Source organism: Oncorhynchus kisutch, linkage group LG5 (assembly GCF_002021735.2).
Source record: "Oncorhynchus kisutch isolate 150728-3 linkage group LG5, Okis_V2, whole genome shotgun sequence".
In the NCBI taxonomy this organism is placed as follows: domain Eukaryota; kingdom Metazoa; phylum Chordata; class Actinopteri; order Salmoniformes; family Salmonidae; genus Oncorhynchus; species Oncorhynchus kisutch.
In genome coordinates this window covers 31,190,751-31,203,518 of record NC_034178.2, presented here as the reverse complement: position 1 = coordinate 31,203,518, position 12,768 = coordinate 31,190,751, and the positions used below count along the sequence as shown (strand labels likewise).

The 12,768-nt window shown below is 45.5% G+C and overlaps 1 protein-coding gene across 1 annotated transcript in view; it reads left to right on the top strand.

Moving 5' to 3' along the window:
• The window catches only part of LOC109890899 (forkhead box protein J3-like), an 83,904-nt gene that overhangs the window by 58,535 nt on the left and 12,601 nt on the right, over window positions 1-12,768 (top strand). Inside the window, exons 4-7 of the mRNA XM_020483021.2 lie at window positions 423-497; window positions 4,787-4,870; window positions 6,961-7,062; window positions 11,849-11,977. Of these exons, the coding sequence (XP_020338610.1) occupies window positions 423-497; window positions 4,787-4,870; window positions 6,961-7,062; window positions 11,849-11,977 (390 nt within the window). The remainder of the gene's footprint in view (window positions 1-422; window positions 498-4,786; window positions 4,871-6,960; window positions 7,063-11,848; window positions 11,978-12,768) is intronic.

Here is a 12,768-nt window from a genome sequence, read left to right as displayed (position 1 = left end):
GGGATTCATTTGGGATGCGTGTCTCTTAATTCAAGCTGAGCTTTGATTGTTGGCGCCCATGTAATTTGAGAAGTAGAAGAAGCCAGTCTGCTGTTACCGGGTAGATTAGGCCCGGTCCTGGTAGCTTTGGCCTGGTCCAGTGACAGTGTGTAGACTGACATCTAGTCACAGATATGGCAGTTTATTTCCTCCCAAGGTGTCATTTTTAAAACAAGTGTATCTTGACAGGAAATGGGACTTGACACCAAAGGATGACGTTGTACCATGCTACCAAGGTCCCTGTTTGGTCTTTCTCACAATGGCACAGCCTCTGTGGCTATGACAAGACACGAGACCTCTTCACTTTTTAATGTGATTTAAAAAGTGGGGAAAAAATGAAATCCCTTATCTCTAACCCCAAATTTCTCTCTCTCTCCCCACAGAACTCAATACGGCACAATCTGTCATTGAACAAGTGTTTTCTCAAAGTGCCTCGCTCCAAAGACGACCCGGGAAAGGTAAGACGACCGTGTTTCATTCAATCCCAAAATAGCAGAAATAAGCGGCTGGTGTCCACAGACAGACCTACTAGTCTAGACTCACTCTTTGCAAGTAGTCCTCCAATATGCTCTAATGCTATCTGCATGAGGAACATGTTCGTTGTGAACGCCTGCCAGTGTGCTCTGACAGTCTGGAAATGCATGGCACGCCCGTAATCTATTTTGAACATTCCACCCCCACAAAATTGCATGTCAAATGTAAAGACTGTGTTTGTTTGTTTTTGTTGTTGTTGTTTTTTTAGACCTGCGGGCAGACTAAGTACGAAGATGTGATAATAAGTCACTGTCCTTGTGGGAATAGTCCAAAATAAGGCCGTAGTCAGTGCATTTCGAGTAACGCTCCAAAAGTGCCTCTCGGGGCTGGGTTATGAGGAGAAAAGCCCCCAGATCAGCATTTAGGGTGAGAGGAGAGGGAGGCCACACTGACACATACAGCACCTGCCTCTCCCGCCCCATCATCTCAGGCCGGCAGGGACTGCTGCTATGACACCACCAGCTCCCATACCAGCCTGTTTTACCACACAATCACTCCCATCTCTCGCCCTGTCCCTTGTCTTACTAGTATCTCTCACTACGCTTTGTTTCTCACGTGGTTGGACCATGTGGGCCTATATTTAGTGTATCCTGGTTATGTGAATGGGTCGAACCATGTGTAAGAGTTTTTGTCTGGCGAGCAGGCACATGAACAGGCACACAGTGGCTTGAAGAGCTACGCCAAGCTATGTACTGTAGAGGTTGGGGACTGAATGCTAATTTCATGTTTTGCTGTAATCCTCTGATATTGACACTCCTGGGAGCTGCACTAAATACAAAATAATCTATTGCTGTGAGTCCCATTCCAAATGCATGGCCAACTTAATTTGGAATTTTCCTCACCCCCCCCAAAACAACTTCAAAGAAGTGCTAGCCTCTAGATAGGTTCCATCAGTATTGTAATGTGGCAGGGATATGAGCAGTGCTGGTCGGATGAGATAGGAGAGCACCGTGTCTACCTCTGAGATGGAGAAAGAGATGACATGCGTGGCGTACACCTTCACCGTGGGGGGGGGGGGGGGTGTAAAAGTGCTGTTACGGCTTCCACTGCAGAGACATATTTATTTCACATGTTAACCGGTTAGGAATGCTAAATGTGCACTGTGATTAAAACAAATAGGTTGACATACAATACTGTAGGAAAATCACCAGCCTCTGAGAGAAACAGGTCATCAGGGCTTCTGGTGGAATCATCACATGTCCATGGCATTTTGTGTAGAGACTACATGGATGGTAGAGCTTAGGTTTCCTTACATTTGTAGCTTACATTATGGACAGACATTCTTGCTTTGCCGGCTTCACTATGATGCAGTGCATTTGTGATTTATTTAAGAAGTCTCTTTCCCCGTCGAGTCTCGAGGGGCGTGTGGAGAAATGCAGAAACTCCCCAAGGGTTTGTGCTTAAAGATTATTATTTTTTGCCTAATTAAAAGAAACGCCGCCCGTCTCTCCACCAGCGCAGTGAGTCTGAGTCTACCAAGAGCTCTAATTGAAACGGTTAACCCCAAAATCCTCATACATCTAGCAGTGAACCAGATGCTTTGATCAAAACACGCAGCTCAGGCAGCTCACCTTCAGGCGTCCTTAGACGTTTCTCTGTCCGTTACTCTCAGCCTCTTGCAGTGAAGACCAACATCGCCAAATATACCAACAATGGAATTGGGCTACAGAACAGTGAGGTATAATGGGATTTATACTCACATATACAGTTGAGTCTGAAGTTTACATACTCCTTTGCCAAATACATTTTAAACTCCAGTTTTTCACAATTCCTGACCTTTAATCCTAGTAAAAAAGTCCCTGTCTTAGGTCAGTTAGGGTCACCACTTCATTTTAAGAATGTGAAATGTCAGAATGATTTATTTCAGCTTTTATTTCTTTCATCACATTCAGTGTGTCAGAAGTTTACATACACTCAATTAGTATTTGGTAACATTGCCTTTAAATTGTTTAACTTGGGTCAAACGTTTCGGGTAGCCTTCCACAACCTTCCCACAATAAGTTGGGTGAATTTTGGCCCATTCCTCCTGACAGAGCTGGTATAATTAGGTTAGTAGATCTCCTTGCTCGCGCACACTTTTTCAGTTCTGCCCACACATTTTCTATAGGATCGAGGTCAGGGTGTTGTGATGGCCACTCCAATACCTTGACTTTGTTGTCCTTAAGCCATTTTGCCACAACTTTGGAAGTATGCTTGGGGTCATTGTCCATTTGGAAGACCCATTTGCGACCAAGCCTTAGCATCCTGACTGATGTTTTGAGATGCTGCTTCAATTCATCCACAGAATTTTCCTACCTCATGATGCCATCTATTTTGTGAAGTGCACCAGTCCCTCCCGCAGCAAAGCACCCCCACAACATGATGCTGCCACCCCTGTGCGTCACGGTTGGAATGGTGTTCTTCGGCTTGCAAGCCTCCCCCTTTCCTCCAAACATAACGATGGTCATTATGGCCAAACAGTTTTATTTTTGTTTCATCAGACCAGAAAAGTGCGATCTTTGTCCCCATGTGCAGTTGCAAACTGTAGTCTGGCTTTTTTCTGGCGGTTTTGGAACAGTGGCCTTTTCCTTGCTGAGCGGCCTTTCAGATTGTCGATTATAGATACTTGTATAACTGTTTCCTCCAGCATCTTCACAAGGTCCTTTGCTGTTCTAGGATTGATTTTCACTTTTCACACCAAAGTACGTTCATCTCTAGGAGACAGAACGCATCTCCTGAGCGGTATGACGGCTGCGTGATCCCATGGTGTTTATACTGCGTACTATTGTTTGTATAGATGAACGTGGTACCTTCAGGCGTTTGGAAATTGCTGCCAAGGATGAACCGGACTTGTAGAGGTCTGCAAATCTCTTTTGATGTCTTGGCTGGTTTCTTTAGATTTTTTCCCATGATGTCAAGCAGAGAGGCACCGAGTTTGAAGGTAGGCCTTGAAATACATCCACAGGTACACTTCCAATTGACTCAAGCTTCTAAAGCCATGGCATCATTTTCTGGAATTTTCCAAGTGGTTTAAAGGCACAGTCAACTTGGTGTATGTAAACTTCTGACCCGTTGGAATTGTGATACAGTGAATTATAAGTGAAATAATCTGCCTGTAACCAATTGTTGGAAAGATGACTTGTGTCATGCACAAAGTAGATGTCCTAACTGACTTGTCAAAACTATAGTTTGTTAACAATAAATTTGTGGAGTAGTTGAAAAACGAGTTTTAATGACTCTAACCTAAGTGTATGTAAACTTCTGACTTCTATATGTATATTATTACCACTTAATTGTCTCTGGTTAATTTCCACTGTGAATTATTCTCCCTCTGAGGGAAACACTAATTGACCTCGAGCTTTAAAAAATATGAAAACATATTTTCTCAACATTGTATTGTTGCAGCAGTGGAGTCACAGGTTTTAGACACAGGTTGTTGCAACAGCACTTTCTCTTCTGTTGTCTAGACTGACAATTTCTCTGTAAATATCAATTATTCTCTCTGCTAAGGAAGTCATTTTAAAGGTCCTGATCTCACTTCCCCGGACAATTGTGAATGATTCTATCAGGAGTAATATACAAAAATATATATTTTTTTAAATCACAACTTGTAATGGCCTGGGGCTGAGAATCTCATTTTAACCACTGTAAGCAGTGATGCTTGTGGCTTCAGGGAGGAATTGCCATTGAAAAATGAATTAAATGTGTCCGAATGCAGAGATAAATAATGCAGCCACGGGGTGGAGTTGTGTGGAGCTGCAGCCTCTGAGCCAGCAGGTCTATTCTCTCCTTGATTAGCTGGGCTCAGACATGGAACAGAAACCCAAAGCGCTGCTCCCGCGCCTGGCGACAGCAGCCCAGCTACAGTTGGATACACTAGCACTGCTTCAGGAGGGGTTTACCAGTTCAACAGCCCCAGTCTCTAACTAACGAGCACCAAAGACAAAGGGAAGCCTTGCCACGAAACACAGCTCCCTCCAATTACAAACAAAACCCACGTACACACTTAATACCCACACAGGATTACTTTTTCATTTTTTTGTGGATTGTGTTTTGCTAGCATTTTGCCAAAGAGCTAATGTGGCAGTACCAAAGAAAAGTCAGATTTTACTCTTTGTCCTGAGATGGAAAGCCATCATGTCCATTGCTAACATTCCTGTGGTGCCAGGCAAGGCTTTGTGTGTTCTGTTCTTTACTGCGGTGCTCAATGGTCCTCTTCCCCCACCACACACAGGGCTCCTACTGGGCCATCGACACCAACCCAAAGGAAGACGCCTTGCCCACACGGCCGAAGAAGAGGCCACGGTCCGGAGAGAGGGTAAGTCCCCCAGACAACACCCCCTGATTCTTTGTCTTCATACAGTTGTAGATACCCTCACTTAACACATGCCATTATTTACAATACACTACATGACCAAAAGTATGTGTACACCTGCTTGTCGAACACCTCAGACTTGCTTCCATTCAGCCACAAGAGCGTTAGTGAGGACAGGCACTGATGTTGGAAGATTAGGCCTGGCTCAGTCAGCATTCCAATTCATCCCACAGGAGTTAGATGGGGTTGAGGTAAGGGCTCTGTGCAGGCCAGTCAAGTTCTTCCACACTGATCTCGACAAACCATTTCTGTATGGACCTTGCTTTCTGCATGGGGAATTGTCATGCTGAAACAGGAAAGATGCCACAAAGTTGGAAGTACAGAATTGTATGCTGTTGTGTTCATTTCCCTTCACTGGAACTAAGGGGTGTTGCCCGAACCATGAAAAATGGCACCAGACCATTATTCCTCCAATGCATTGGGACAGGTAGCCTACTCCTGGCGTCTGCCAGATTCAGCCGTCGCACTGGCAGATGGTGACGTGTGATTCATCACTCCAGAAAATGCATTTCCACTGCTCCAGAGTGCAATGGCGGCGAGCTTGACACCACTCCAGCTGAATTTTGGCATTGCGCATGGTGATCTTAAGCTTGTGTGCGGCTGCTTGGCCATGGAAACCCATTTTGTGAAGCTTCCGACTAACAGTTATTGTGCTGACGTTGCTTCCAGAGGCAGTTTGGAACTCGGTAGTGAGTGTTGCAACCAAGGACAGACTTTAAAAAAAAAAATGTTTTTCGTTCTTCAGTGCTCGGCAGTTCTGTGAGCTTGTGTGGCCTACCATTTTGCGGTTGGGCCTACTACTTAACAGTAACAGCACTTGCAGTTGACCAGGGCAGCTCTAGCAGGGCAGAAATGTAACAACGGTGCCACGTTGAGTCACTGAGCTCTTCAGTACGTCCATTCTACTGCCAATGTTTGTCTATGGAGATTGCATGTCTGTGCAGATTTATTTTTTATTTATACACCTGTCTGGAACGGGTGTGGTTGAAATAGCTGGATCCACTAATGTGAAGGGGTGTCCACATACTTTTGTGTACATATATATATTTTTTCGAACATCAATTGATGTCCTCTGGCTGGTTATTCTGAGTGGGAGCGTTTGTCTTTTAATTATGCATGAGTCGTGTCCAGTGTAATATACTGGTTTAGTCAACTGCCCAGATTGACCTGGCTACGAGGCATCATCCCTTCCTCCCTGGCTACTGCAGTCTGGCCTCCCCTGTGTGGCCCGCCATAGGCTACAAGAAGACATGTGGGGCTTCGGTTGAAACACTGAGACGAAGACGCAAAGAATCAGTGGAAAGGCAAACCCACTCACTCCGTTAACCACCCACGTGTGTGTGTGTCTATCTGCGGTTGTAAGATAGCGAGAGGGATAGAGCAACGCACATTCCATACATGTGACACACAGTGTAAATGAGCTTAAATATAGTAATTGTTGTGTAATTCAAAAGCATGACATGCACAGTGTTCACTCAAGTTTGTACATGTATGTTGTTGGTATGACACGTGCACGCCATCCTCCCCTACAGTTTTGACTGGCTGCCTACAAGGCATCCCATTTAAGTCCTCTGACATTAGAAATGGTGAAATCTCATTTATGTTTATCATGAATTAAAAATGGTATTGTTGCCAGCCAATCCTCTTACAGTAAGCAGTTTTGGGAGACAGGCGTGGTGGAGTTATCTCCCTCCGACCGAGCCGTGCAGGGAGCAATGGGGGCTGTGCTCTTCTCTCCATCTCCTCTGGAAATATTTCCGATGTGACCTAAATAAAGGTGTTGCTCCTTTTTGTTGTTTTATAAATGGTCCTGGTGTATTTTCCATACTGGGGATCTGCATCCCTCCCTATTGCCTGGAAGGAAAACGAGCTTCCCAACAAACACTGGAACATGAGTGTTAGGACCTTTACCTCCACCTATGGCTTGAGGTCCTGTATCATTCTGATAATGAGTTTAGAATGTTTTTTTTTGTTTGTGCTCCTTTTATTTGATAATTAGCTAAGAGTGTTTCTTTTTGGTCTCCCTCCTCCAGGCTTCCACACCGTACAGCCTGGAGTCGGAGTCTTTGGGAATGGACTGTATGATCTCTGGAAGTGCCTCTCCAACGCTGGCAATCAACACTGTGACGAACAAGGTACCTACCCAGCATGCACCTGCACACACTGCACCGCCCTGACCCTCCCTCCCCTACACCCAACCACCCACAGCTTATTCCCCCCCTGAGAGTAGCACTCAACTGGGATAAACACACACATACACACATTTACAGATTCTTTCCAGTACATCTCACACTAACGCCCAGCTGCAATGCAGCACAAGAAGCACTGTATACAAAAATACTGTAGTGGTGAGTGTGCAAGCGGAGTTGAGCGGTCAGTAATCCACCCTCGTTGCTTAGAACGGTCAATGTCCTTTTCCTCCTCTCTGCAAAAAAATAAATAAAAATGCTGCTCCAAATGTTCTAAAATGTTGTGTTTAAAATATAATTTAACAGTCACTCCTTCAACCATTTGGTTTTGAAGTTGGCTATCATAACAATCGTCAACATTTCAACATGTTGTAGGGCAGGCTATTCAACAAGGATCTACCTGATGTGTAATTTTTTTAAATATATTTTTTAAATCAATTGATAATCGGATACTTCAGTTGTCTCTGTGGTGCTCACATTTGACAGTTGATGGACAGTTACAAACTCCTCTTTAACAATAGCCTATATAGAAATCAAAACATCTCCGTTGCTGCTGCGTCCGCTCATTGGTTGTCTTGCCATCAATAACACAGGCCGTGTGACCTATTTCTCAGTCGACTCACGTCAACATCTCTGCGCATTAGTGGTGGGTTAGGCTAAATAAATACAACGGGAGGCCCTGGCTTTTTAAAAGAACCATGATGAAGGAAATGAAGCAAAATGCTGGGCAGAGCCTAGAGCTCGTGGCTGAGTGGTACCGGAGAAAAATTGGAGTGGGGGAGAAGGTCGAGCCAAACATTTTTTTTTTTTTTATCCGCTCCAGCCAAATTAGGCACGCTCCACTCCAGTTTCATTCCGCTCACACACACACAGCACCACAACAAGGGATTACTCGTACTATGCAATACGGTATCGATACTTGGACGTTCTGCAATATGATCGACCCTACACACAGACTTTGCAATGTGATACTCTACACACTAGGGTTGGGGTCAATTCAGGAAGTACACTGACATTTCTAATTTCCATGAAGAGAATGTCGAATTAGAATTTGGTTTACTTGTTGAGGAGCAATGGAACTGACCCCAACCCCACTGCCGACACACCTGGTAGTTGATGCCCAATCCTTCTCTGTCCATCAAGTGTGGTTGGGGACATTAACCTCTCTGCTGCAGGGGTGGGTGTGTGTGTGGGTGGGGCCGATACTGCAGAGATGTTGAGAAACCCCTGGGACTGCAAGCTGTTGGCTCTGAGTGTGCGGTTCACTCTGGAATTGAAATAAGTTTTTAACCTTAAGCCCTCTCCTCTGGGCCCAGTGGGGGCAGCTCTCTGGAGTACTTTTAAAAAGCCTGCAAGACGCTTATTAATTTACTGCAGCAGGCACAAAAAAAGACTGGGTTTAATATAAACGGGGGGGGGGGGGGGGGGGGTGCAGTTAGAGGAGTCTTGTTTGTGTGAGTGGCTGCCCGTTGTCTTGGGGTGGGTGGTGAGGGGGCACTGTAAACACACACACACGCGTCTGTCTTTCCTCCTCTCATCTCAACAAATAAGCACTCGTCATTGATTTGCCGGGGTTTCGAACCTCAGTTGGGCATTTTAACACGGACGTCCTCCATAGAGTAACAAAAGTTAGATTTCACACATGCTAAGAATCATGAGCAGGAAAACAAAACAAATCTTCTGAACATGCCCGCTCCAGGCAAGGTTACAGCAGGGCTGTGTGTGTGTGAGGATGTTATTATGTGTCTTTTTGTTCTCCTGCTTGTAACTGTTGCTATGGTAAAGCAAAGATCAAGTGGATAGGAGAAATAGCAGCAGCAGATCGGAGCCCTGCTCTTGCCAGAGAGCTCGTTTCTCATTGTAGTACACTGTAAATACACAACTGGCCACGCCTCTTTCAGTGCGCTGTGCCAAACCACAGGAATTCTCTTGCTCGCTCTCTCAAATTCCCGCCTTCTCTGAGAGGTCAATGTGAGGTTGTCAGGACTACAGAACCAGTGAGTGTTTCCCCCACGATCCCTCAGACATTTCTCAAGTAGCCCTCTTCCTCTCTCATTCCCCCTCAAACAAACGTACATTATTTCTCTATTCTGAGGTAGCCGTTTGCAGTGGCGTGAATGAGACGGAAGTCAGGCACTAGTGTGATAAAGGAAGGCGGATTGTAGGAAGACGTGTGTTTACCGAGGAAACGTCTGGCCCTGTGCTTTGCTTCTCTCCCTACTTAAATCCCATGAAGAGGGATTATGAGGAACACTGGCTGGCATTGTCAGCGACACCTGGGTGAATCTCGCTTTGATTTCATAATCCGTGTCTCATGCTCCAGATTAGACTCGTGTAAAAGATACCCCTGGCTTTTTACCTAATTCATGGCTAAGACTCACACACACTGACTCGCTACCACCAAACACGCATCAGGATTTATTGTAGAGGGAGTTGCTGCGCATGTGGGGTGAGCAGTGTGTGTGAGCTGCGGGTGGGGAGGGGGGTGGGGGGGGTGTTGAGGTGAGCTGGGGGGTGTGTTGGGGAGAGCTGTGTGAGGGTGTGTGTGTCGGGTGAGCTGTGTGTGTGTGTGTGGAGGGGGCTGAGTGAACTGTGGGGAGAACAGTGCATGTGTGTGAGACATGATGACATTGGGTGTCTGTGACTGTGTGGCGTACATGCTCAAGTGGGCGACTTGACTCCCGGGTCTCTGGGGTCTGTTTAAAACCACAGAGCACAGTGAGGTTTGGAAATCATCACACTTTATGGATGAGGAGAGTAAAAATAGATTTATGGCGAGCAGCTTAAGGCTAAAAGCCTCTTTTATGACTTCATTACACATACCATTTATATTTCTGCAGCGCACTGAGTTTGATCAGCATTGTAGTGCTGATTCTCAGACGTGTCTAAGCCCTCAGTCTTAGCCGCTCATTGAGTTCCCCGTTCACGCTAATGAACACTGGAGCCCAGCCCACACTGAGTGGTGGAAGGCTAGAGTCGACTAATGAGCTTCTCTTGCATCCCCTTCCCCCACCCGACACACAATACAATACTGGATTCAATGCTCTCTCTTCTGACTGTTGTCATTAAAGCACAACATTTGTGTCATTCTCTAGCTGAGAAAGTGAGAGCTTAGAATGACAGACGGCTCAAACTGAGTTTAGAGTGCTCCGTATCTGTGCTCAGACTGGCGACATAACAATAAGGACAGCAGCCCGATCTGGGTTTGAATGTTTGTTTTCTTTCATAATAGATAATAAATGTTTGACTTCCATTGTGCCCGTCATGCTCAATCACGCACAAGTACTGGAGGGCAGTCAGGCCTGGACTTCCCTCTGGCCTCAGAAGGCAAAGCAGCCATGTCCTGCTGTTGTGTGTTAGACAGAGGGCGCTATAGAGAGGGCGCAGGCAGGGCCACAGCCACTTGGCCCAAGGGCTGCATGTCTCATTGTGCAGAGCACAGAGCCCAGCCTTGTTCCACTCAGCCTGATGAGCAGGCAGCCCCGACCGGCCACTGGGCAAGACTCGGATTCATCACCAGCACCATCCAGGCTGAGGCTGCCAAGATCTGCATGGTTTGTCACACCAGTGTTTCCCCAAGTTTTTTTTCAGCTGCGGTGGCATAGTTAGTGGGAGGAGGGTTTAGAGGACTTCTTGGATGCAAAGACAAAATGTTGCTGTTTCTAAGGCAAATGTCCTGTAATGCTACACATTTTGCCATGGCTTATGCCTTGTTCTAATGTTTGAGTCACTCAGATGGCATAACAAAATCAATGGGGGCCCCATGCCACGCCATTTTTGGAATTTCTGGTGATTTCTGGTGATTGTTAGTTCTCAAAGATTATCTTATTAACAAAATAATGTCCATTTTATCTTTTCTACTTACTTTGTATCTGTTTTAGTCGTTTCCGTTTCCACTGAAAACATTATACCATCCCAAGTTTAGTGTTTTTTTTATTGTAAAAACAACCGTTGCAGTGGTGTCCACGATGCGTATGAGGGGAAACCCTGCACACACACCAGCCAAACAGCATCCCACATAGCTGCCATTCCACACAAAAACTGAATGCAACAGCTTTTCTCTCCGGATCTCATTATATTCATGACCAGATTGTTTCTACCACCAATGCTACTTATTTGCGGTCTGTTGTGTTATGCCACAATACACTTTTCCCCCCTTAGCAAAACCTTTTTCAGATGATGATAATGAAGTGTTCTGAAGTGCTCGGCCTGCTTGCGTCGCTGTATTGAAAGGTCAGGGTCTCGGTTGCGCCGAAGACCTTTTGTTGGTTGTCCCAAACCGATTTGCGCACTGTGAGCAGATGGGTCTGACACGGCCAGTAGTGTGACCTTTAGTAAAGAAGGGGGCGGTCCCACTTTACCTACCCAGAGAGAAGAGCCTTTACCTGGACACATTCAGAAGGGACCCCTGGGGCTCTGCTGGCTGTGTAGCCTCCGTAAAGGTGTTCCAGGCCAGCCAACATTTCAGTTCAGAGAAAACGCTCTGCAGTAATGACAAGTGATAACATCCAGTACACAACAGCTTTACGCACACACAGGTATCGAATTCCTAGACACACACACAAACCAAATTCAGTTTGTTACGGAACCAAACTGATTTGCATGCATATTTACTGTCAGAAGGATAATGATTTTAGATGGCATGCAGTCATTACGTAAAAACCCTGTTGGTGAATCTCCAGGATGTGTGGTATGCAAGAAAAGCTAATGCAGTACCTTCATCTTATTTCAGGTGGCATTATACAACCCAGATCAGGATGGGAGTGACAGCCCAAGAAGCAGCCTTAACAACAGCCTGTCTGACCAGAGTCTGGCCTCAGTCAATCTAAACAGTGTTGGCAGCGTGCACAGCTACACACCGGTAAGACGTTGCACTGCGACCTCTAACCACAGTGCTACACACTTCTCTGACCAAGCACCACAAACAACGACAAGATTCCAGCTACACACAATTTAGACCATGTACAGGGCAAGTATTCCGACCCCTTGACTTGACCCCACCCTTTGACCCTTATTCTAAAATGGATTAAATAATTTTGGTTCCCTCATCAATCTACATAAAATAACCCATAATGACAAAGTGAAAACAGGTTTACATTTTTTTCTTTTTCTATTAAATCTATTAAAAATATATTTTTAAACAATACCTAAATTACATAAGAATTCAGACCCTTTGCTATGAGACTTGAAATTGAGCTCAGCTGCATCCTGTTTCCAATGATCATCCTTAATGTTTCTACAACTTGATTGTAGTCCACCTGGGGTAAATTAAATTCATTGGACATGATTTGAAAAGGCACACACCTGTCTATATAAGGTCCCACAGTTGACAGTGCATGTCAGAGCAAAAACCAAGCCGTGAGGCTGAAGGAATTGTCCGTTGAGCTCCGAAACAGGATTTTATTGAGGCACAGATCTGGGGAAGGGTATCAAAACATTTTCTGCAGCCTTGAAGGTCCCCAAGAACACAGTGGCCTCCATTCTTATATGGAAGAAGTTTAGAACCACAAAGACTCTTCCTAGAGCTGGCCGCCCGGCCAAACTGAGCAATTGGGGGAGTAGGGCCTTGGTCAGGGAGGTGACCAAGAACCCGATGGTCACTCTGACAGAACTCCAGAGTTCCTCTGTGGAGATGGGAGAACATTTCAGAAG